Below are 26,524 nucleotides of genomic sequence, written 5' to 3'. Positions count from 1 at the left end.
AGGAACATTGCAAATTTACTGTAAAAGAGGAAAAGCACTTGGAAAAAGCAAGTCAGCATGGAAATGTGCATTAGATATATATTAACTTAATGTTTAATCCCCTCCCCCAACCCTCCCTTACTCTCTGAATTTTTCCAGATATTATTTACAGCTGGGTGTTTAATGAGTTCCCATCGTTTGTTGCTGAGGACAGTCGGCGCTTCATCTCCCAGGACACAGGGAACCTGTACATTTCTAAGGTGCAGCCCTCAGATGTTGGAAGCTACATCTGCTTGGTGAAAAACACGGTGACAAATGCAAGAGTCCTAAGTCCACCAACTCCTTTAACACTGAAAACTGATGGTAAGGTTTCATTAGTTAAATCATCCACAGAAAACTGCGGTGCTCTCTCTGCTCATCAGATCCATCTGCAGTTTTTCCAGATCTGTTGCAGGGCTTCCTCTGATCTTGTTTAACAGATGAAAATCTAAGAGCAGATTTTATGACATTGTTGTACTTCTTTTGGGATTATGTATTTGGAGTTGAAATTTTCAGATCAGATTGGTTAATAAAAAATGGGACAGGCTCCTGCTTTCCTCCGAGCCTTATGTTGGCAGAAGGCATTTGGAATACCGTACACACTGTAAATAGATGCAGTGCAATGCTTTAGCGTTTGTGTGGGGAGCCTTCTTAGCTCACAATATGTTTAGTGAAACCGGCCATCAGGGAAATCATTTTCCTGCATAAAATTAACTGAATCAATGGCCCTTGCTGTGGATGGGAGTCTGCTCTTTTATACTTGCCTCTCAGGAGTCAGGCTACAGAGCGTTTTGTTGGATTCAGGTGTAGTTTTCAACTACAGGCTTTTGCATCAGACTTCAAAAAGAAACGTCCATCACACACATGTCGGTTATTGCAAAGCTTTCTGCTTTTTTTTTTTTTTTTCTTTTTTCTTTTTTCCTTTTAAATGTTGCATCAAAACTTAACCTCTCAAGGATTACATCCCTTCCAGCAGGATTGTTGCTCCATAATTGCATAACGCTGTATGAAGTTGCCCTCTGAGACAAACATAATACTTAGCACATAACCGTGCTAAATTGTTTTGTGTCTCTCGGTAAATGAGATGCAAAATGCAGTCAACAGGGCATGTGGTCAGTCTGCTATCAGCACTGTAGTGCAGAAAGAGACCTTGTGGTTATTTTTGCAACACTGAAATTAAGCAACAGAATTCAATTATGCAGCATTGATGGGATATAGTTATGAAAAAATAACCATTAGACATAAGTGGGCTTTTTTTTATTATTATTAATCTATTTCTTTGGAATAGCCAACCTTTGATCTGCTTTGAAACTGTGCCTTTTAATGAAAGCAAGCTACTCAAGCAAATGACCTGTAAAATTGACATTTTGTAGTCATTTACATTAACAAAATGGACAAAAGTTGGATCAATCATATGCAAAAAAAAAAAAAAAAAAAAAAAAAAAGGTACGCTCTTGCATTTGTTACACCCTCAAATCCATTAAATTAGAATAATGGGTGTCAGATCAAGCACAAATGATTAGATAGTCCTTTGGGATTGGAACATGTCACTCTTTTTATTTAAAATTGAACATCTATAGCTCTGCTTCTTTGTTACGGGGATCTATGAATCAAGGTCTTTAATACAAACAACTAGTATGGAAATACTATATGGAAATAGTTTAAAAATATATCTGTCAATTTTCAGATTTAAAATAAAAATTCACTGTAAGAAAACCACCTACAAGTGATTAAATTCCACAAGGCTGCCAATTTATGCAGGACCTGCTGCCTCCTCAAATCCAGCTCAAGAGCAAAGGCTTTAATGTAAAAAGAAGTTGCTGTCAAAGTCTGAGGCTCTACAGTCAGCGACATTGCACATACTGAACCTACATTTGAGACGTGCCAAGAAAAAGACATTGCTGCTTCAAGAGAACATCAGAGTAAAGCCACAGTTTGCCAATGAAAGATCAGATCAGGCTTGTTGGTACAATGTACTGTGGACGGACGAGTCAAACACGGAGTGGAAATATTTGGTGGAGAACAAATCCAACTTCTCAGGACAAAAATCCCATTACTAGTTCCAAAGCAGGACTTGCTTCACTGCCTCAAAGTGAATATCGTGCTGTCACTTATTCAACTCGAATTTCTGCATGCTTTCAAAGAGAGAAATTTAAGTTTAACCCTGAAATGAATGTTTTAACAGAATAATTATCTTGAACAAACTGTTATGTCCACTAAGAAACGACTCAAAAAAGCAAAATGTGAGAGATGTGGGGAGGCTAAGGACAAGCGTAGATGTAAATCCCTTAGAAATCTTGTGAGAATAAGAAGCAGGCAGCACATAAAAGAAGCCCCTCAAGCATTTTGCAGCTGAAGGAATATTGCATGGAAGAGTGATCCAAAACTACAGCAAGCTGTTGTGGGAGACTAGTGGACAGTTATTCCTTAGGCTTAATAGACATACAAGCTTTATCTTTTCTTTATTGTCATTTTATTGTAAGATATTATATCTTGATATATGTATGTAGGTTATATATTAGAAATGACCTGAAAGCAAATATCTTATGTTGTGTTTAAGTCGTACATTTATAGGCCCTGCTTTAAAGATAATGACATTCAGGCTGCATAATTTACTGTTTCAGCACTGGCACCGATGTGCACATGTAATGTCAAATATAGCAAGTTAAGAAAACAAAACTATTTATTTATTTTTAGTTCCTAATACAACATAATATATTCAGACTTGAGGGTATAGGATACATAGATGCAGTGATTTATGGAAAAAAATCTCAATAAAATATGTTATTTTTGATTATAAAAAAAAAAAAAAAAAACTTTTGCAAATGATATTCACGCAATATGCAGCCAAATGTTTAAAAGCTGTGAAAAAGAAAGAAATGAAGAAATACTTTGTAAACAGAAAGATGATATCAGCGTTGCAGAAACATTGAGCCTGCAGAAACCACGTTAAGCAAAATCCTCTTTGTTGGCAATCGCTTGTAGTTGTTTCCATTGCACAATAATGGTTTAATCACTTGACTTGGCAAAAATAATCTGATATTTTAACGAGTACAAAGCCAGATCCGTGTGCCATGCAGAGGAAATGTACAGAAATGTATCAGACAAAGCAGATCAGTGACTTTTGCTTGGATTAAGGTTATTTGAATACTGCGGTATCATTAAACCGAAAGCGAATTGAACAATCTTATTTCACTCAACAAAATCACTAAAGAGGAATTAAAACACTAACCTGCTCTGTACTGATACCAGTTTTGTAGCTTTAATAGTTTTATGGATTTTTTTTTTTACCAGTTTAGCTGCTTGTAAACCCAAATTTACCAAAATACTGTAAGTTCAGTGATTCTTTTTTTTTCCAACAAGAATGATTCAAGTCAGACCCATATTTTCCTTAATGGCTGTATTTTTTCTTTCTGTCTTATTATACACACAAAACGGCATCAGCAAGGCAAGTTTATATGTTTAACACATTCATGTACAAGACAATGGAATGTGCTTAACTTACATTACATGTGGTGTAAAGACAACAAAGAGCAATCATAATAAAATAACAAATTAAAATAAGAGCAAGATCAGCTAAAGGTTTATGACCTTTACTTGCTTTAGATTGTGGCTTATTTTCAACTGTTTTGCAGCTGTAAACAATGTTTGCATGTTGAAAAATGTGATGTTGTGTCTTTTGTATTCATCCACTCTGTCACCTGCAACACAAAGCAGCCAAATCAACACTTTCCAAATCTTGTGATGCTCTGCAGCTGTATAGGATATAAATTTGGGTGTAAAAATCTGAAAGTTACATCAGTGCACCTCACAGCAGTAACTCAAATGTGTCCAAGCCTTCAGTCACTGGAGTCTGACCAATTAAACACTGCAATCTGTGCCTCAGTCGAAGAGCGCGGTTATCGCAGCGCAGACAGTTCAAGCTGGATTTGTTTGTGACTAGCCACTGTCAGTTACAAGCCTGACTCTCTTCATCAAAACAAGCATCTGGGCTGCATCATACCCAGCTGGAGGCCATTGATCATCAGATTGCAATCCTGTGCAGAACAAGGCTACGCTGAACCCCAGATTAATGCTCTGGTTTCAACATGGTCTCTGATGATTTGCTTCACTTAAAGCAGAAACTCTACCAGCTGCATTAATGATTTTAAAGAGATTCTTGGTGTCTTAACATCATCTTCCCAAATGGATGCAAGTGAGACTGTTTTTATAACCCACACTGCTTCTATCAAGCAACTCATCAGTTTCAAACACTTATTTATGTTTTTGTTTTACAGAAGACAGACAGGCCTTTGTCTGCTCTAACTGTATTGTTGAATACCTCTAAGTTTTTATAGAGGTAAATTGGATGATTTTTGGCGCTTATTCAAATGCGGCCTGCCTGACAACATTGTTTGTGCAGGCTACTAATGGCATGCTAACATTTATTTACTGGAAAACCTTTGTTTTTGTTTTGAATGCTCTCCTAGCTGTTTAAGTCACATTTAACCTCCAACTTCAGTCACATTCTTTTTTTTTATGATAAAAAAATTGCTTTTCAACACATTTAAAAGGGCAGGAAAGCATCTTACGGTCCAGAAACACATTTATAATACAAGATAGCAGGCTTAGAAGTGTAATTTTGCCTGCCCCAAACACCTAATTATAAGTTTAGACTAGATCAATAAAGTAAAATCAATTAGTCACATAACCAGATATGTCATGGTTCATTACACCCTTTTCTGTGATATTAATCATTTTTCCAAATGGAAACCATTGCGTGCTTTTGATGTAGTTTAGGTGGAACTGTTTGGAGCAACCTCAGGAGATGTGAGACAATAAAGTTATACAAAGGACGACTGTCCAGAATTTAGTTTGATAACTTTTTGAAAGCTTGAAAACTTTTCAGTAAAAACAGCTAAATGAGTTAAAACTGTGTTTGCATTTTCATTTTTTTTTTCTTTTTTTTTTTTGTTTGTTTTATTGATTTTAAAGAAGCCATTTTAAGCATATTAATGTGAGTACACAGACCAGTGCTTTTTAGCTCAGGGATGCAGTCTTAATTCTTTGAAACTGGTCAAGAGAAGAACAAAGCACAACTGACAAATGCAATTTTTTATGATTAATAAATAAAATTGAAACATAAAATAGCAATGCGCACGTTGGGGGTGGTTATATTTTGGCAGACTGACTCCAGGCCTCATTTCTTACAGTTCTATCAAGTCCATCCACTGAGACTGAATATCATATTGAATATACCATAGCAAGCGGCAATGACATATTGCAAATTCATTATATGTGAAGGGCTGCTTTGGAGCCATAAATGTTGAGAATGAGATTGAAATTGAAAAGTTCTTTGGAACAAATATCATAAAACTCCCTTTCCATATATAGTGGGCTGCAATTCAATAACTCCACTCCTCTACTGCATTTATTTTATAACATAAAAAGTGTCAGGTACACGTAAAAAGTATAATTATGGTTTCTGAAATGCCATGCTGGTCATTTGTCTTTCTGAACATGCTACTCTATCATGCATATGGAGAACAACTGCTGACCATGTCAGGATTTGCTTTGGCACACATTCATGTAGGAAGAGGAGAAAGCGGTGCCCATCGGTGGTGTTAACTGCAATATTTTTCTAAAATGTAGAATTCTCATATGATATTCAGGTTGTAATCTACCAGTTAGTAAGATGGATAATGGTAATTAGAGCCTAGATGATGGTGTTTGCATTTGAGGGTCTAAATTTTCTCAATGCCATCTGACATATCATCCCGGCAAATGGAAATAAATGGTTGGCTTAACAAACTGATGAATAAACAAAGAAAGCATGTCCTCTGGCTATGACTTAGAGGGAAGGTGTTAAGCATTGTGGTGCTTAACATGACTGATAGGCTCTATGGCGTGTGTCCTTCACAGTGTGTTTGTGAATTGTCAAATGGATTACTCACTCTTAAAAACAACAGAGTCCTGCTCCCTGTTGTCACTGAAGAAAATTAGTTACTGCATCATTCTGTTTGTTATGACTGCTTTTTAGCTTTTCTGCCTTTTCTTTTACAGTTTGTCATGTTATGTTGATGCCAAGACGTTACCTGCACAATGTTCAGTTTACTTTTCTGAATTTTTCAACTGAAAAAAGTGGAAAACCTTTCCGAAACGATTTCATTTACTATGAATTAAATCTATTTGTAATTTTCTCTTTGTATTTTTGTACACATTCAAAGCATAGGCTGAAGTTGATTTAAACTAGTTTTAAGATTATAAATTGTATAAAATGAAGATGGAGAGTTGGAACATATGCCAGATGGTGTGCATAATGTGCTTTCCACGCTTTTATATTGTGTGTGATTTAATTTACTGTACCGTGTGTATTTGGGGAGATTTAAACATTATGAATCTTCAGAAAAATTACTGTTTCCTTTTCTGTTTGCATTTATCACAAGAATTCTCATCAAGTTGCCCCTCCTGGAAACGGAAATAGGCATCCTTTTTTTTTTTCCAGAAGTCATTGTTGTCAGTTTGTCTAGCATGCTGAAGGAAACAGGAGGATGATGGGAGAATGGGAGCTACAGTAAGTAGCTGTAGCAATGTTCTGAGTTCTTTTGTCCTCAATCCCTCTTTCTTAACCTTTTCCAGGTGTCATGGGTGAATATGAGCCCAAAATTGAAGTACATTTTGCTACATCTGTCCTGGCTGCCAAAGGAGTGACTGTCAGGCTGGAGTGCTTTGCTCTAGGAAAGTAAGTATATAAGGACATATTACACAAACATAGATTGTCAGTTACTACAGTACTATGTTATTACATGCTAGGAACTGTAAACTACAGCTCATCTTTGCTCTGAAGCTGAGAGATCCCTTAGATTATGCTGCCTGTGCTTTTCTCTCCTTTAAAATGTCATTATTCCATTACCTGAATGGGAACCAGGCATATCTTGTCTTCAGGCGGTATGTTAAGTGAGTGTAGGGAAGTGCAGCATTGTAGTTGCGCTGTTAGATGGCATGTTAGTGCATGGTAGTGGTGGGGGGAGGGCAGTGAATGGGGAATTCAGCCCTCGGGATCCATGTGTTCCTATAATTGAGAGTCTTAATGTATCTGTTTTTCCTGGTTGCTCTCAGTGTCGGTTATGAATTTAGAAAGTGAAGGATATGAGGTTGGAAAAAAGTGAAATTGATAATAGTCGTCTACCAGAAAGGAAGCAGTTTTACCCACAGAGACTAAACCTAAACCACTTACCACAGTTGCTTATGTGAAGCTTGCTTTACAGGGTTTCATACTGCCTTTTCAAAATCCAAATGTTTTTGTAAATTTGTTTTTTGTTCAGATGGCTGAAATGTGGATGGAGTCTATGTGCAAAAAAGAATTTTATCTTTTCCGTTTCAAAGCAGAATTGAAGTGGTCTTTGACTTTACAAGAAACCACTTTGATTAAACAATTTCATAATCGCAGCTGTTTACTGTTATTTCCCCCAAATGATTCATGGAAACATGCTTTTCTTAATTGCAAACAGACATTAATCTGATGACAACTAAAGGCCACACAGCATTTCACCATTAGATCAATTAATTGTAAAAAACGATGGTTAGCAATTTCCTAAACATATGGACCCCGCATTATTATTATTCCCAATCCTTTTGTGTTTTTGTGAAGATAAGCAGGAGTTTTTTTTTTTTGTTTTTTTTTTTGTATACTTGCTGAGGAGTCAAACAGCTTCAGTTATTCCCCCTTGATTCCCTTATTGAAGTAATTTGTGCATGATGGCTTTCAGTCAGACAGTGATCCCACTGACTCCCCCTTTTACGTGAAGATTAATGATTTATCAGAGTGCTCTATTAAGACATGCCAGTCTTTATATAGTGCTGAAAATGAAGTTAAAATGGGTTTTGTACTTACGTTGATCAGTATGTATGATGTCACTTCTACCTAATATGGAGCAGAGCCCCTTGTGTTGTGACTGCCAAAGCTTCTTGGTGATAGTTGTTGGATATTTATGAGGCGATAATACCTTGAGAGATTGCGTATAAGAAAAAACAGGAGCCATAGGACTATTTTCTTAATCATGATAAGGTTTGCATTGTGCTCACTTTTTTGACATCACCAAAATGTGCAATATGCTTTTGTAAAATGCGCTGACATCTCAAGGATCCGTGTTGGCATGTGTTATCCAAAGCTCCAGCTGTGGCAACATTAGATGCCAGCAGTAAATACCGCAAACATCCATCAGAAGCATTTCCTTGTGAATGTGTACAGTATCGCATAACACGGCTAGAGGAGTGGAAGGAAGTCAGCGGAACCATCAACATGGCATTTAGTCATTTAGTTTAGGTATTAATAGCTTTTCTACTTGCTTTTTGGCTAGTTCATGCTCAGGATTAAGCAGTTTAACCCCTTGTTTCGGTTTAGAAACCAAAACCGCTGAGTTGAGCTTAGAAAAATACTTCTCTCTCACACACCATGTCAGGAAAAAGTCTGCTCTAAAAGCACCAAAACGTAATATTGTTTTTATTTTAAGGGATAGTGGAGTGTAAAGTTCCCATTAGTTCAAAAAGCCTTATATATTTGATGTGTTACAGATTCAACCCACTCATTCCCACTTTAAATATGATATACTGCATGTGCATGGTGCTTGTACCTGAATAGCCATAGATTAGTGGGTAGACTTTTTAGTTTCAGTGACCTCAACTGGAATCAAACTCTTAAATTCCTGCAGTTACTCTCCTCAACGAACAATACAGGATCACATTATCAGCAGCATTAGAAAGTGCCTCTTAACACAACGCATTTTGTGCTTGTGGTGCAGTGCTTAATGTGTTTGACAGACTTGTCTGTGATGTGATTATACAGGTGAAGCACATCTTTGTGTTCCATTTTGCCGGTCTTTTCAGAACAGTGAAGAATTTCCTAAAGGGACTAGGAAGTTAGGAGTTTAGCAAATGAGCTAAAAGCTGTATCATTATCTAGATGTTAGCAACCTGAAAGAAACTGACTCACCATTATATTTTAGTATCAGATTTAATTTTCAACCTCTATTATGAAACAAGTCCAGATGAGGGCATAGCAATTGTGTAAAATGCTAATTAAGATGTAATCTTCAAAGCCTGCCTATAGGCACAAACTCTAGTTGAAAACTGCAACACCTTACACACACTCCAGTATCTAACAGCTTCACCTAGCTGGGATTGAATACTTATTTGAAGAGAATGGCACAGAAGACCAGAGTCCAAGATTGTATGCCAGCAGCTCTGGAAGACACTGACATGGAGAGATTTCTTTTTTAAATGAGAGAGCCTATTCCCTCCTGGCTGCCCCCCTCAGTCCTGCAAGCATGTTCAGTCCTGGCACTCATTACTCAGCCTCCAAAGAGAATCCTGCCATGAACTCTCAAAGATTCACTGTCATGTTCTGCCCCCCCCTTAAGGTCTCTATAGATTTCCTTTGTTCTCTGGCTTGTTGAGTTTAGTGAGAGCAAAGGTCCCAACATTCTCCATTAGAAATGCATAAAGTGCTTTACAACAAGTCCATGCCGTATTCAGGGCTTCTGATTGAAGACTTGTCTTGTTAGTATTTATGTTGTCCATAAAGGCATGAAAATTAGGAACCTCATGAGACTGGTTGAATTTGGCTTAATTTCAGTCATTACATGTTATGCTGTAGTCATTTTGTACAAAACCTTTTTTATTTTTTTATTTAGCACACTTAAGATAAATACCAGTCTGTCCTTCAGGTGGGAAGCTGCTAATGATGCTGCATCTGATGCTGAATGAGGGAAAAACATGTGGCTGTTAATTAATTAAGTTAAAATGAAAGATAAGTGATGTATGACTTTCTTTTTATTTTAGTCCAAAATAAAGAGAAATATTGAGTTTATCATAAAACACGGTGCAAAGCCTAATTTGAGAGTCTTGCAGTGAAGGGCGATTGGGTGTCCTTGCGAATGGATAAAGAAATGAAGTGACGTAACATTTCCATCCTGGCTAAATGATTGATAGTTTCACCGGAGGTTTGCTTGGTGTCACATTTCCATCTTTCAGAGACCTGTCAAATCTCATTGTCATACAAGAGCTGACTGATACTTGGGCACATTATAGGTCATTCATGTCAAAGTTATTTGTCGTAAAATTCGACTTAGAAATTTTGGAAGAAAAGGATTTGGATTATATAATCATAAATCTTTCATTTATCTCAGGCATTTTTCAAAAAGAAAAAAAAAAAAAGATTTATATGTTGCTGACACCCTCAGAGAGACTGACAATTCCCTGTACAGTCCATCACTGAATCTGCAATAAAAGCCTTTTTATGATTTTGATTCAGATATTGGTTCTAATATGTGTTATATGCGTGCTGGTTGGTACAGTGTATAAATCACTCATGGTCTAAAGTTCAGTAAGATATTGTTAAAGCAAAACTGACTAAATTCTCATCCGTGTTTCAGTACTTGTGAGTCTAGTTTGAAAATGAAAGAGAGGCTCATTTTAATGGCAGTTTCTGTCCTCCTTAGGTTTGGGTCACAATTACATATTTGCCTTTACTATCAAATGTCAGGACAGTTTAATTAGTAGGTGAAAGTCCAAAACATAAAACCAATCTGTCAGTTAATGATTCATTAATCATGTCATAGTACATGCAAGACAAGAAATATACTCAAAATTGGAAAAAAAAAGGTTTAACTTACGTCACAAATATCATTGCGGTAAACTATTATATACTATTCTGCTCATGTATTTAACTAATTAACTTTCTCTTAAGATAACCATTCAACTGATATTTTTAAATGCTGAAATGCATCATTGCCGCTAAAGCCATTAACTGTATGAACATATATATATATTTTACTGTTTTAGATTGTATAAACTGCAACACTGTCATTCCTCTCACAGTCCAGTGCCAACAATCACATGGAGGAAGATAAATGGTAACATCCCAAAAAAGGCAAGACTTCGGAAGTCTCAGGCGGTACTAGAAATTCCCAATATTCAGCTGGAAGACTCGGGAACTTATGAATGCAAAGCTGAGAATCCAAGAGGAGGCACTGCTTTCAAAGGTCATCTGCAGGTCTACAGTGAGTATAAAAACATTTATATACCTTTCTTTTCTTTGTCCGTGGATACAGTCTAACTCTTCTGTAGAAAATATGTGATGTGCATGCTATTCAGGCTGTCATGTTCCCTTTTGCTGCTGGTTGGTTTGGGTCCTTTTTGCTTTCGTAGTCACCATGCATTATCCAAAAGCAAGCATATATTATTGCAAGTGTTGATATATTTATTACAGGAATAGCAGTCGACATAACTGCTCTACTTACAGCTTCTAGGCATCTCTCATAATATAAGCTTAGTTAGAAAGTCCCCAAATCTAAGGTATGCACTGTCACCAGTTCTTTGAAATTTTATGAAGAGGCCAAGGACTAATTATTTATCCTGTCCACATAAGAAAAAGCTTTCTTCTTTTTTTTTTTCAATCTAATTCAGTGTGCCCTTAAATGTAAGCTTAAAACACATTTGTTTCCTAAACAAGCTTAGTTTTTTTTATAAACAAAAATCATAGATCCAGATTTTTTTTTTTTTTGATGAGTGCAGATGATTTTTGTAACAACACGAGAAGAATTTATTTCTTTTGCAAAAATTGCCATGAGATTGATCTTTTTAACAACATATTTTACATGAAACAATATTGATAATGATGTAACATAAATAATAAAAAGTTATGTTGCTGGAAATATTGGTTAAAGCCCAAAATTAATCTGCTTTAACACTAAAAATCACCATTAGTTAATTCATTTACCAATGGAAGACTTTTTCCAAACCATCAACTAAAGCATGGAGGTTTGAACAAAAACCTGTTGTTTTTCTTCATGTTGAGAGAATAATACGTTAATTTCTTTAGGAACAGAAACACATATAAGTTTAAGGTTGACTTCAGTTAAAAGCAGTTTCTGGCTTTCTACCAATAAAAGGTAAAAAGAAGTGAGTCTAAATTACTGCTTTTGCCACTTTAAGCTAGTGCATGTCTCCCATTTCTCTTGTCTGTGCCTTGTGCACAGGACCAAGATAATGGACTGCCTCAACCTTGGTAGGACACATTTTCAAGGCCCTGCACCTCTTGGCAAGCTCCATTCTGTTGACATCACAAGGAGAATAGGGGACCTAATTTGTAGCACTCTCACACTAAATGTAATTTACACAGGTCAGCTGGTAGTTTGAACTTTTGTTGTGAGGGAGACCTCCCTGACCATAATCATTCAATCAAACTGCACAAAAAGTACTTTACCAAAGGTGGCATATGCATGGGCTGGGGGAAAAAATGTCCCCAGCGTCTTGCTTAGGGGAGACGGCTCAATCCTGACCGTGTCCTTTTCTTTTCTTCTGAACACCAGACAGGAAATACAATACAGAAGAGAGTGGGCTGCTAAGATCTGGAAATGTGTCACATTTTACACTAATGTGTAAGGATTCATTTTAATAGGTTTTACCATTTAGAGATATATAATACTGCAGGAGTGATCTTTCTCCTGTGATTGGTTCATGTAAATTTTATATCTTTGCAAAAGTGTGAGCAGTGAGAGGAATTCACAACTGCACATAAGAACCACTAGATGGAAAGAGTCTGCAAGATTAAAATGAAAAAGCACACACCCTGTATGCGGTTTGGATCTTGAGTTGTGACAGATGTCCTGCAGCATTTAGAATTCAGCAGGACGTGTAGATGCACTTTGGAAAGCAAGTGGGCTGCGTGAAAAAGAAATCTTGATGATAAAAGGAGCCTCCAGGAAAAGCAGTAGTCAAGTTTGCATAGATCCTGGAGCTGCCATGAAGTGCAAGGAAAAAAACTCATGGGTTAACAGACAAAAAACTCTAGGAAGCAAGCAAAAGGTACTTCAGTGGTTACCCAACTGGGACGGATTTCTGCCTGCTCATTTTCTACAGTCACAATTATGTCCCGACAGTTTTGAACACGCAGACTGCTTGGTGACATGAAAAACATAAAAGAGTTCTGCATAAAAGCATTTGAGCAGTGAAAATGCGTCTTTCTTTTTGACAGCTTTCGGCCCCAGAGCCCTCCCTGTTGTTTTATATCCGTGCATGCATACATACATTTGCTGTATGTGCATTATAACAAACCATTTGCAATGAGTCCTGCTGTCTCGTTCTGTCCTTGTTTTGTACCTGTCTGAACTTATTTGAAGTAGTGATATTTTAAAGAAAACGTGGTAAATTTTCACAAACACACAGTGTTTGGCTTTTCTGCTTCATTATAGAATAATAGCATTCTGTTAAATCAATTAATCAGCCATCCGTTGCAACTCTGAAGTTAATTACAGCGTCCTGCATTGTTGATGGTACATTTGTTCAGACACATTTTCTCTCACAAAAGTGCACATAACCACACTCAGGTCTCATTTGTGTTTCAAGGATATATTACCTATTCTTATATCTATTTTCCCATCCTCAAGCCCTCCCTCAGTGGGTCAGAATGATTAATGACACTCAGATGGATAGTGGAGAGAAGCTCCAGTGGGAGTGCAAGGCCATCGGGAGGCCTCGGCCCACCTATCGCTGGCTTCGTAATGGGTTGCCCTTGACATCCCAGGTACTATTTTATGAACTCTTACCTTTTCTTCTGTAACTGTACCATGAATCGTGTGAATAATTCCTCTTAAATTACTTATACGCCTTTTCAGCATTACCATGTAAAGTGTGTCTACATCTGGGTATAATGTTTTTCACGACTGTTGTCTCATCGCAGGGTCGGATTGAAATGATGAATGGAGAACTGACCATTCACAAAGTGCAGCAGACCGACTCAGGAATGTACCAATGTGTCGCAGAAAATAAATATGGGGCCATCTACTCCAATGCTGAGCTCAAGATTTTAGGTAGTAACTCATTTGGTTTATTGAATGAGACTAAATTTAGGTTTTGAAGTTACTTTTCCTTTTGCACTTTTTAAATATATATATATATATATATATATATATATATATATATATATATATATATATATATATATATATATATATATATATATATATATATATATATACATACACTCTTCCAACCAAGCATTGACGTCTGAATAAGGTACAGGATGATAGGTAAGGGAGATTGAAATGCAAGTGGGGAACGCTGAGCTGTGAGATATGCTGATTGCCAATCAATGGTTCCTGATTTAACCCAGGCAGTGGACAGCATGAATAAAAGAGGACTCTCATGGTTATATTCACAGAGGTGTCTGCAAGCAGCATGTTGAGGAGAGTCTGGAACATTTCTGCATTAATCCAAGGAGAATAAAAAACAATCACTTGGAGCTTTAGTTTTATAGTAACAGAACCAACTACTAGAAGAGAGACATCAGTGGTTTGTTAGGTGGATTTTAATGACTTCATTAAGGTCTTACCTATTCTGTCAGTCCCCTTTACCCAAACAATTGCTTTACTTAATGCATGACTTTCAGTAGGCTGTTTATTAGTCAGTTTCCATTGTTATTCTTTAACAGTAAATTATAATGATCGGTAATATTCAAGTTAAGACACTGCACAATGTTTAATAGTGTTTTCTTAAAAGAAAAATGGTATTTTCACTTTGCAAAAGTAGCACTGTTTTAATGTAATTTAAAGACATTAAAATGCACTCTTCAGTCTTCAGTCTCCAGGCAAACAATACAACAGTGTTACTGAAAAGACGTCCACTATTTTGTGCCAGTGCACTATTTTCTCTTTTTCATCTTCTACACTGTGACACATCTGGTGATACACATTCCCTTTTCATGTTTCCCTGAGGTACAGTTTGATTTACTGTCTTTATGATTTGCCCTTTTTGAAGAGGAATCTGTGGCATTTTGAAAATCTTCCTTCGAACTGGAAAAGTTTCCGTGTCTCCACAGTATAAAGCATCGGTTTAAAATCTGTGTAAAACAACCAATGTGGTGTTGAACGCAAGGTGTTTGTCCAGAAAAGTTAAAAGTTGTAGATTTTTGTTTAGCTGGATCTGAACTGATGAGGAGGTACTTTTGCCTTCCTTGGAGTCACAGTCACATTGATGATATTTGGGAGCTGTTGACGAATGTTTTCATAACTTAATCTTCCGGGCACATCTTCCCAATGACCTGTGCTCTGTGTAGATGTCCAGAAGCAAACACTATCAGGACAGATTACATGACTAATAACAGCCTGCAGATGAGTGATCACTGGAGGCTACATGGGGGCAGCGCCTGCCCTCATGTCTGTGATCTTGTCCCAGATCCAGCTCTTCTGGGAAAGTAGCGGGTGAGGCAATATGGGTCCTGCTGCCACCAGCTTTGATTAAAACAAATACACACAGCAACTGCTCTGTTTTCTCCTCCTTTTGTTGTGTCCAAAGGGACCTCTGCCACTCAGACAGCTACTCAGGCTCAAAGACACAAGTGTTACAGGGATAGGGGGGGTCAGCCTGTAGCTACAGATGGGATTGAATTGTCATTGTGGATAATGTCACCTACAAACCATCATTCAAGATTTAAATAATCAAAGCCGACAAAGCCCTGCAGCCTGTAGATGGCCTTGATGTGTAACATAGTTGTGTACTATGGTACCATATCAACATAAGAGCCGGAAGCCTTAGTTGGACCATTACTGGTTAATGTGTTCTCTTGAGCAAGTCATAATTGTTGACAATGTTTATGTCATGAATTTATTTTCCACTCAAACAGTCTGATTAAATAAAGTTTAATAACAATAGACATAAAGGCTGTGGAAATCATTCAACCATGCCATCATTAACATGACATTCAGTTACTAATTATGCTGGTTAAACATATAATAGACACAGTTTGGTACATATTACAGTTCATTGTAAATGTAAGAATAAAAGCAATCTTGATGATTTTTCATGTGGAAAATATAGTAACAGCAAAGTTATACTGTAGTATTTTTGTCTTATAGTGTATTGAATAGCATCCGCTTGAGACCTGTTCTTTGTTAAATGCTACAACTGAAAAGGCAGAATAATGGATTTCTGTGCAATTATTTATAACTTGATTACTTTTCAGCAAAGCAATTATCTAAACTACATTTTTTTGTTTTTTTATTCTACTACGAAGCCACAGATGTAAGCAGACCAAGTTGTGTTATGAAAAGATTAAACAAACGGATTAATCGCACAGATCAGAATGAGAATCCCATCTGTGTTGTCATTTTCTATAGTGCATGTATCATGAATCATGTGCTGTGTGCTTATTTTCTGGCTCACATTTCAAAGCCAACATTATTTCAGAGAAACGTAATGTGTGCAGTGTTTTTTTGTTATGTTATGTTTTTTGTCTTTTGTTTTTTTTTTTACTTAAAGTTTAAAGTCAAATATTAAGATGCACTAACCTTAGCCATAAAGCTCGACATAAGCTTGTGGTGTGTCGGATGCTATAGCTCAATCTACCACCACTCTGGAAGCAAAATATGTTTTGTTTGTTGCTGTGAAAAGGACCACAGCTGGGATTTGGTTTAAAATATTGCCTTATATATGGTAAAGGCTGTTAGCTACATATGAGAAGGAGGGGGCTGGGGTTGAAATGCAATTGTGGGCAATTGTCCAACTTGCTCATTATGCAAACACAATAAACAGTGTCCTACCTCTGTAGCTATACAATGTTTTGTTTTCACATTATCTGCTTTCACATCTTCCATATATTCTGTATTTTGGTGATTTAAGTAAAATATGCTTCCATGTATCTTACATGTAGGGTACCCACATTTAATTTAGTTTGAGTTTAAAGAGACTGAAATAAACACCATTGATTTACCTTGACATTGTCACACAACCAGTTACATTCAGCAACATCCAGTAATTGACGGATCATTTGATGTAAATGCAGAAAGTCGTCACTGAGGCATAGAAACACAGCCACCAAGCAGCATTTTAGCTGCCTGATTGCACAGTGACACAGGCACACCAGCATGCAGGTAGAAAGGCTTACAGAGACTCTGGTCACTTGTGTGACAATTTTGATCTGACAAAGCATAAATCAAACTCAACCCCATTAGTTTCATCAAGATTTAACTGGGTCATTGCATCACAGACAGATCAGTGATTCTACATTATTTAAGAGTCTGTGATTTTATCTACTGGGCATGATTCATTTTTATATATCAAATTTGTGTTAAGAATTGTTTTAAACTACAGGATTATTCATAGAAAAAAATGTTCATAGACAACAATTCATAGACAAAACAGTGTTTTTAACCACAATATTGCCTTTTTTCAGTCCATGTAAAGATACTGTGTGTTTGTCCTACACAGCGTCAGCACCTGTCTTTGTCCCCAATCCAATACGGGTCATAGCCACACTTGGAAAAGATGCGTCTCTAGAATGCAAACCGAGGGCATCACCCAAACCTAAGATAACATGGAGGAGGGGAGACAGACGGATACAACCAAGTAAAAGGTACAGATTATCTGTTATTCGTTCTCAAATGTTTTTACATTCTCGATTCCTGATTTTCATGGTGGTGTGTTGGTGAGCATTGCAGTCTCAGCAACAAGGTTCCTGGCTGAAAAATGAACATGTTTGATGCTTCACATTCCTCCCTCAAACTGGGCACATGCACTTCACAGCAATAATCTCTTAAATACCACTGGCATTTCCATTCATAGCAAAGAGTCACACGTTTTCTTTCATCAGATAAGGTAAGATTTGTCCTACAGTGGGGAAATTCAAATGCCTTAGTAGCTTCTGAAGAATTGTACCTTATATTAAACAAACAAACAGAACAATAGAAACATAATACCACAGTGCAACTCAGGGAGTGAAATAAAATCTGAGGGAATTTTATTTAATATATGTGCAAGTTATACAAATAAAATAGGTAAAACTAGGTCCATGATCCGGTAATTGTGCAGATATGAATAATTTACAGGTTATTTGTGCTCACTGAGGAGTCTGATTGCTGTGGGAGTGAAGGAGCAGCGAAAACCCTCCTGTTGTACATGATGAAAAACCGTAAGCTTACATTCTTCTGACATGTCAGGGATGGTGTCTTCTCAGAGTCTGTCATTGTTAGTTCATAGTTATCACCCTGCAAGCCGTGTTACAGGTGTGTAATGATGAACAGATGAGCAACCCAGAACGATGTCTTTTGCCAGTCAGAGTGCAGCTGATGTCGTTTGACAGTCCAAAACATTTTGGTCTGTCTCATGAAAATATTTCTTTGACTGAGGACCAGCTCGAAGGTAAATGAGCACATTGTCACAGCCGCGGTATTCCATGTCTCTTAGTTAGAGCTCTAACACTCATGATTTCTTTGATAAATATGCAACATGGTTAAAACAAGACCGGATTTCCTCCCAAAGTGGGTTCAAATGCCAAGGAAATTGCACATACACACACAAACACGGCGCCACTGGATTCTTTCATCTCTAGCAGACATTGTTGTGGCTCCCCATTAAAACAATAACAACTCTGTGCCTCAGTTTGCACATTAACAGCATCTTGGCATCGCATTTTGTTTGATTCAAGACCTTGGTTGGACTCATTGTAGAGTGAATGTGCAGATGATGTATGTTGTTTTAGCATGTTTGTACAGAGCTGTAAAGATCTGTAATGTTGCACAGCTGCAGGTAATGAGCAGATTTACCAGAGACATCCTGCTGAAATCTTTGGAATGGTGGTCGTTGGGCTCTTCACCTCTTTTTCCGCTTCCAATTTGGCCTCAAACATGTACGGCGGGATTTAAGTCATTATGGTGGAAAACAGTTTGTGAAAAGTGTTGTATTTGTTTACAACTTCCAATCACTTTCCACGGCGACAGTACATGAGTTACTGATCATACTTTAATGCTCCCACAGCAATTCAACCAATTACAAAACATTTCCTTAATATACTTTCATTTTCAGGAGATGAAGAGAAGAGCAGAATGATTATCACTTGGAAATGATAATAACCTATATATAGTTATGCTACTAATGTAGAGCTACCCGAGTAAAGAAGCAAATGAACTGAAATGAGCTACTTTGAGGTATATTATCTCCTGCATTTCCTTAATACACATGACAAATATACCTCAGTGTGTAACTGCAGAGGAAAGTCAGTACATTTGAAGTGACTTTGTATGTCTAATGTTTACTTCTTCTTTGTACTAAGTGGCAATAACCATGTTTACATGGGAGTTTTAATTCTAAATAAGATTTATTCCATTTTAAACTGATGAAAAAAACTCATGTAAATGCCTAATTCTGAATGCAAAAGTCAATTTATTTGCATTTTAAAACTAAACTGATTTAATTACTCTGTCATGTAAACTTTAATTCAGCTCTAAGTTAATTCCTATTGTTCTGCGCATGCCCGTAACAGTGTCCCGTCCCGATGACGCCCATATTCCACATGTTGTTTTGCCTCCTGTCTTTATTAATCTATCTTCCTTCTTCTCAGTTGCTGGGAAAAAAGTGAGGTAGTATCCTTGTCGAGCTGGTACTTCACATTTCTATTCAAAATTGCAGTGAAACTGCAGGAAGCAAACTTTGTTTATTTCCAGAAGACATAAGTTTGTCACGCCCGCTCACTGTCCAATCAGAACCCTTCCTAACCCAACAATCTAAAGCAAATTTAAGTGGACGTGTTTGCATGTAAACCTCTATTCAAAATTATCATTCCCATGTAAACTCATAGGACAATACTGTCAATTCTTCATTGTTTAATTCGGAATTATTAACTCCAAATCAAAAATCATCATGCAACGTACCTATTGGCCAGGATCCCAAGTTGGTAATCACAGATATAAACAGCATAACGGATCCTGCAGCTGAATGTAGGGTTCCAACTGGCACAGTAAATCGTCGTGAGGCTTACATCTGTGCACTGATACAACTTTGGAGTTAGAAAGTAAAACAGGTTTTTGGACTTGCTTTAGAGTTGGAAATGAAACATTTTCTTCTTTGAGAAAGGATCATTTCTTGCTGTTATCAGTGGGAGAAATGGTGTGTTTTCTTCGATAGCAGCAGACTCAGTAGTTTATATAATGTTTTTCTCTGAATACTTACAAGAAATTAATATTAGCAAACTCTTTAAAATAAGACTGAAGCAATGAAATGTTTGTCTCCCCCAAAGTTTTTAAATATTATTCATCTTGTTTCAGTTACATAAATTCAGCTGTTATAAATTCTGGCTGATAGGGATTTTAAGCTTGTCTTACTGTAAGTGTTACAACAAGCCATGTTTCACAGTTTCATTACTGTTACTGAAATTAAGTGTCACTGCAAAATAAAAACACCTTAGGTAATGGCAAAACACTGGAGACTCGTACTGAAACCTGCCTCCTTTTCAAGGATGCTGACAATTTAAACTCTGCAATTGCATTTGGAATTTGCATGCAGTTTGATGCATCATTTTTTATGAGAAACATCTCTCCAGTGCACCTGGAGGGGGCTGAGCGGGGCAAGAGTCCATCAATCAAACTGAGTGACACTGCTGAAATTATCACTCACTGCTGAGCATCCCAAGTTTAAGAGAGAGAACGGATCGTTTTTTTTATCAGCTAAGATTTAGCAGTCTGTTCAAAAGCTTCACAGCGAGGGCAGCGAGTTGATAATCAGATCCTCAGTGTGGGGCTCCTTCAAGCAGACAGCAAGAATCTTTACGCCTCCAACAGGTGAAGGAACCAACGTATCTGGCTCTCAGTTTAACACCGTAATGGTGTGAAACAGTGAAAATCTGGAAATGATTGAATTTTCCTTTAGAAGAACAAGGAATCTGTAATAAGTTGGAGCTTTTTCACTGAAAGCGTAGAAATGTATACTTTTTATTTTTATTTTAGATGACATTTTGTTTTAAGCTTGAAATCGGATGAAAAAACATTTGCCCCCTGCACTTTGACTTTTTAAGACCCAACCTATGAAAAACTTTAGAGAAAATTCCTTTTTTTTATTTAAAGTCTATATTTGCCCCTTTATCAACATTTTAAAAAAAAACAAAACAATTTTGGTGGGTATTTATACCATTTATAACCATGTGATGGGTTGAAACTATTTTAGTATAATCATCTGCTTTCTCATTTCCATTATGGGGCAGAAAACAAGGATCAGATGGTCCACAACACAGTTTTTACCATGAAGTATTTTTTATAATCTGTATAACATATGATAGGCTTTGCTTTATGGAGTTAATGTTTAATTCTAGCATTACAGATGTTTATTTTCTTATCTGTTAGAGAGTAATCCTATAAGAGGCTAAACAAAGTGCTTTTGTCATCTAAAACAGAAATCCTGTTAGAATTTGACACTTCTAATAGGTTGTCTTTGGCAACTTAAGAGCACCACAGTGAGTTAATGAACTGTATGACACTGTGTTTAGGAGAGCCAGTGTTTAAATGGAGATCAACCTTGTGAAAGGGTGATTGCTATCTGAAACGGCTGAAACAAAGAGGAGCAGTGTGTTTTCAGGTTCTGGCCAGGGTGACTCCTGCAAGGATTTTCTGACATTATCTATAGTAAAGAGTCCATAGATGGAAAGACGTTCTATTCTTAGAAGAACAGGGGAGGAATCGAAACTGCTTCACGTTTATCTGCCATTGACAGCTGTGCTGACTTAATGAAGGTTTGTAATTAACATGGATTTCCGGTAATGTTCAAGGCTTTGTCTCTTAAACAGAAGGTATTAATCCCATTAGGTTGAAAGTATGTGGCAGATTCATTTGAAATCCACAAACTCTTAGTTTCATAAAGTAAATACACAATTGAAGTATATTTGCCAAATGTTTTGAAAAATGTGTAATACTTTACTAATCTACAATATCTTTTTGATTTCACCAGAGAATCTTTATTTTAGAATTAAAGATTAGAAGATGTTTTCACGTGATCTAGGTTCTCTGAGATCTTCAGCTCTTTCCTCAGGATTACTGAGGTTGAATTGATTTGCATATTCTGTATATCCAGCAGTCCCTATCTTGTCCTTTCTGCCTCAGTGTCCTTGTCGGATGTGAATTTCTTCCCTAATTTGAAAAATGTCTCCTGGCTGAGGATTGCCTCTGAGTTGTCTATGTGTAGGTGGATTTTGTTACGCCCTCCTGAGTTTTTTCGTAGCCATTTTCAATCACCTTGTACATGATGAAAGAGCTTACTGTTAGTCGTAGAAATGCCAAACAGAATAGCAAATTAAGAAACCTAACGGCTTGCTTTATTTTCAATGTTTAATTTGAAATTACATTGATTGAAAGGAGCTTTTGTGGTAGCTATGAAATGTTTGTTGTTTTGATTCGAGTCAGATTCATTTGTCTAGCACACCCCCCACTGTGATTTCATGTCGACTCTCTGCTTTGTTCCTGCCTGCTATGTAATACATGCAAAAATACCAAAATATTAGCATATCCTTCCCCCTGCTGATGCATTCAATATTAAAATGAACTGTGATGCAATGATTATATATTTTTTCCAGTAAATAAAGTTCACACCGGACACTTGGGGAATAACAGGAACTCAACGTGATGATGATGATGAGACTATACGTTAACATGGTTCCTGCTCTACAACCATCTGCTCAAACAGCTGCAACCAAGCTTGTTGGATATAGTTAGGTCCTATACTATCTTATGTCAAGTACTTAATTCCCCAGCTGTTACAAGTCAGAGCAAAATGTTACTACCAAATTGTTTGTGTCCTTCAGCTGTCTAAGGATCTACTTATGAATGCAGGAGTGGTGTTTGCAAGTTTGTTTTTCCTCTCTATTACGCTGGTGTTTCTCTGGAGGCAGCTTGCTGTTTTGAAGATCAGACTTTGGCAGTTTTTTCTTTAGATTCATTGAATGCAGCAACATTTATGGTTTGACAGGTGGATTCGTAAGCGCTATTCAACGCTATTAAAGCACTATTTATTTAGATTTATGGAAATACTGATGCAGAAGAACAAAGAATTCTAACATCTATTTCATATCCCATTGTGCATCATTTCCACAAATGTTGAACTGATTTTTTTTTTCTTTGATGAATTTTGAATTATACAGAAATTATTCAAATTGTAGCCTATTGTGCCTTTTCAAAGGCACAAGATCAGATATGGTGGGGTATTATGAATGCACACTGACAGCTAGAGAAATGTGGGTTTGTCTCGTTACATCACAACTTGATAAAAACTTTTTGAAGCCTTCGTTAAAATCTTTAAACTGTTTCCTATGCAGAAGAAACAGACTTCAGCTTTAAAAGTTGTTCTTTTAAATTCACATCAAAACACTTTTGCGTGTGTGTGTGTGTGTGTGTGTGTGTGTGTGTGTGTGTGTGTGTGTGTGTGTGCAAAAGTAGTAGCTCACCTAAATGCTTAAAACTCTGTTATTGTGTTGGTTAATGAAATGAAAGCAGATTTTTTTTTTCTTGACATCTGATGTCAACCTTGGAAATATTTCTTACATACAAATCTTGCTTTGTTCCACTTCCTGCTGAACATAGTGAATCTAAGTGTCAGCTGAATGATGCCATTTCACTCTGAGCTTTTCAGAATTTACTTTCAGCAGTTAACAAAATGTCCATAATGTGAAACATTCCAGTGGACGGGAAAACTTAGTTACCTTCTGGTCTTCTGTTTCAACCCTCTGAGCTCCAAAGTCACAAAATTGCAACAAACACCAGACAAGATGAAGAGCTGAAACCACTTTCCACCCTGAGATGGCAGACATGTAAATTTCCACTGGACTACAAGTGGTAGGATGGAGAGGGTGGGGGAGACGAGGAAGGTGGTGTGTTCAAAGTTTACGAGGAAATCAAATTTGAAAGACATCATGGAGAGCTGATGAGGAAGCGCACAGAGTGGGGGATACAGAGTGGATTACAGAGAACTTTTTTTCACTGGTGATGAAGAAATTTCCCAGCTGTAAGCCATCTCTGTTCCCAGAGGGGGAAATGGGCTTCCTGAGATGATAGTTTGTCTTCTAGCAACAGTGATGGTGGTGCGTTTGTTGGAAACCAAGGTGCATCCGTCAATAATAACATACCTGGAGCAGCACAGCGGGAGACGGCGTCTCCTGAGGCTTAAACAGTCATAGTTCATTGTGACAGACCTGAAATCTAATATGACTGCTAACCTGTGATGCCACAATACAACATTAGATGAGTAATTTTACTGCCAACACAATGGCTGGTTCATCATCAACATTTATTGTTTACAGTACTGTCTGATTTTAAAACTTTAAAAACGCAAGAGACCTAAAGGTTTAACTCACATGTAGGCAGTAGAAAATTTCTCATGAAATGGCATCAATGAAAAAAAAAAAATTGGAAAGCAATTTTTTTTTATGTTTTTTTTGTCATTTGGACATTATTTGGACTTTTTTTTTTTTTTTTTAATATGGAGGCCAGAGGAAAACTTCTTGTGAGGGGGGATGAATCCCCTACAATGAGTACCTGTAATGTTGTCAGAAAACACACATGGCATCTAACAGAGCTTGTGGTGGATGTCCATGCACTGCCCAGGCCCAAGCTCAAAATAATAGGATTCATCGTGTTGCACAAGGCACTCAGATGGCATTTTTATTTTTTGCACAGCAGATAATTCCTTCACAACTCTGAAAGCTGACATGATCTCACACAATGCCATCATTTGGCAAATAAGGTGTCAGTAATGTGTACTTTGGAGAATCAGGAGATGTTGGGTGCTATAGGGCCCTATTTATGGAATGTACAGCAGCTCACAGAATAACGTTGTCCCCGCTTTGTGTGCTAGCTGTGGCTCAGTGTCACCGGCATCATGTCATGTCAACAAAAACAAAAATGTGTCTCATTCTTGTTTTTCTAGGTCATCAGATTCTTACTGTGGTTCATTACTGTCACCGGACCTTGCCTTTGCCATGTCAGCAAACATTTCACTCTTGCTGTATTTATGGGATACACATGAGTTCATGAGACAATTCGATCACTGTGAAGGAGGAATTTGTGAAGAGGATGAAATTTTTCACAGACAATGTGAACATAGGTTTTCATCAGAAAGCCAAACACAAGTGATTATTATGCAAATTGCACACATACCTGTTGTATGTTTGCAAAGAATCCATCAATTTATTTGAATGATCAGTTTTGACATATTTATTGATATAATATAGCGCGTGTGTGTATATATTTTGTGCTTGCTCACTACACACAATTTGTGAGAAAAAAACTGATACATTAAAATGTTGACAGATCTGTGTTTGTTCCGTTGTTACCCTTCTCTGTCCTTTGAGTTTTTAAGAAATAACTAAGAATCAGAAGTCTTCACGAATTTTCTTTTCGATAACTGGAACCACTGCTGGATAGGTGTATAAAAAATATTACAAGAGATCGTTTTAACTTTATTGTTGTCGTCTCTAGTGAATATTGTTACTCCTGTAACCCTGCACATCTCAACATATGACCTTATGCTTAAACTTGTTGTGCAACTGCTGCTACGTGAATTTGTTTCTCATACCAGTATTGATTTTTGTGTCCTTTCTTACAGGATTATGTTGCTACGGAACAACACTCTGAAAATTGTTAACTCCAGCCGAGCGGATGAAGGGAACTATGTGTGCCGGGCAGAGAATCAGTTGGGCTCGGCAGAGATGACTGCCATACTGTGGGTAAAAGGTAAGTGATGCCCTGGAGGCCTTTATTTTCTGCCAAATTAGCACAAGTCAGCCTCCAGTAAACAGTCCCCAATGTCATTTCTTCCCCCCACCTTTGCTTGGGTGCCAGGAAATTTATTGTGCTTGCTCAGCCGTGAAGAAGGGCTTTCACATTCAAGAATCATATTACAAGGGCAGACTTTAACGGTGTAACAGCCTGTATGATAGATGCAGTGTACACAGTCTAGATCAAGCTAACCAGAGTGCTTATCTGATAAAGGTGATCGTCGTTACCTGATGCTAGCTCTGGGTTAGCCTGAGGTGACAGTGCAGCAGTTTTGTGCTTCCAGAGGCCATGCGTGTGGGGCTTAGCCCAAGCAGAGTGGAGGTCACGGTGGGGGAGAGCGTGGTGCTGAGCTGCAAAGCAACACACGACAAATCGCTGGACGTGGCTTTCCAGTGGTTCTTCAACCAAAAACCAATCAACTTTGAACAAGATGGCAGCCACTTTGAATACATCCAAACAGTAAGAGCGAGAGTAAGAGCAAAGTTTAAAGTAACTTCACCGTATTGTTTTTCTTCCTCTTTTCTCTTATCCTATGTAGGTGTATACCTTTTAATATTTCTGGTGTTTATTTTCATCATTTATTCATTTTTTGTATTTTTTAATCTAAATAGTTGATGAGCTTGTTAGGATTAATGCTATCTCCTAGTTTCCATTTACACTTTTTATTAAACATCCTGCAGTGCTTACATGTATTAAACCACACTTTAATATGAGACACAAGAACTGTGATTCCTCCCTTACATTCTTCTGATGTCTGGTAAAGATCAAACACCCTCTGGTATCATCAAAGAGCCGCCTTGGTGTAAGAAGTCATTTTTGTAGCAGTTAATCAATACTGACTGGTACTGGCTTTCAACTACAATTAATCTCAGAATAGAATCAGTTGTTTTTTTTTTATTTTTATATATATATAAACAATTAAAGCTATTCAATTATTTAGA

General features: G+C 37.2%; 1 protein-coding gene across 1 annotated transcript in view; it reads left to right on the top strand.

Moving 5' to 3' along the window:
• The window catches only part of cntn5 (contactin 5), a gene marked incomplete at its 3' end in the record, with an annotated part of 73,572 nt that overhangs the window by 30,397 nt on the left and 16,651 nt on the right, over positions 1-26,524 (top strand). The window contains exons 6-13 of the mRNA XM_079245827.1: positions 139-342; positions 6,637-6,739; positions 10,876-11,057; positions 13,446-13,582; positions 13,739-13,868; positions 17,263-17,407; positions 25,411-25,538; positions 25,867-26,042. Coding sequence (XP_079101953.1) covers positions 139-342; positions 6,637-6,739; positions 10,876-11,057; positions 13,446-13,582; positions 13,739-13,868; positions 17,263-17,407; positions 25,411-25,538; positions 25,867-26,042 — 1,205 coding nt within the window. The remainder of the gene's footprint in view (positions 1-138; positions 343-6,636; positions 6,740-10,875; positions 11,058-13,445; positions 13,583-13,738; positions 13,869-17,262; positions 17,408-25,410; positions 25,539-25,866; positions 26,043-26,524) is intronic.

This window comes from Telmatherina bonti, assembly GCF_933228915.1.
Source record: "Telmatherina bonti genome assembly, chromosome: 9".
Lineage (NCBI taxonomy): Eukaryota > Metazoa > Chordata > Actinopteri > Atheriniformes > Telmatherinidae > Telmatherina > Telmatherina bonti.
This window is presented reverse-complemented; position numbering and strand designations above follow the sequence as displayed.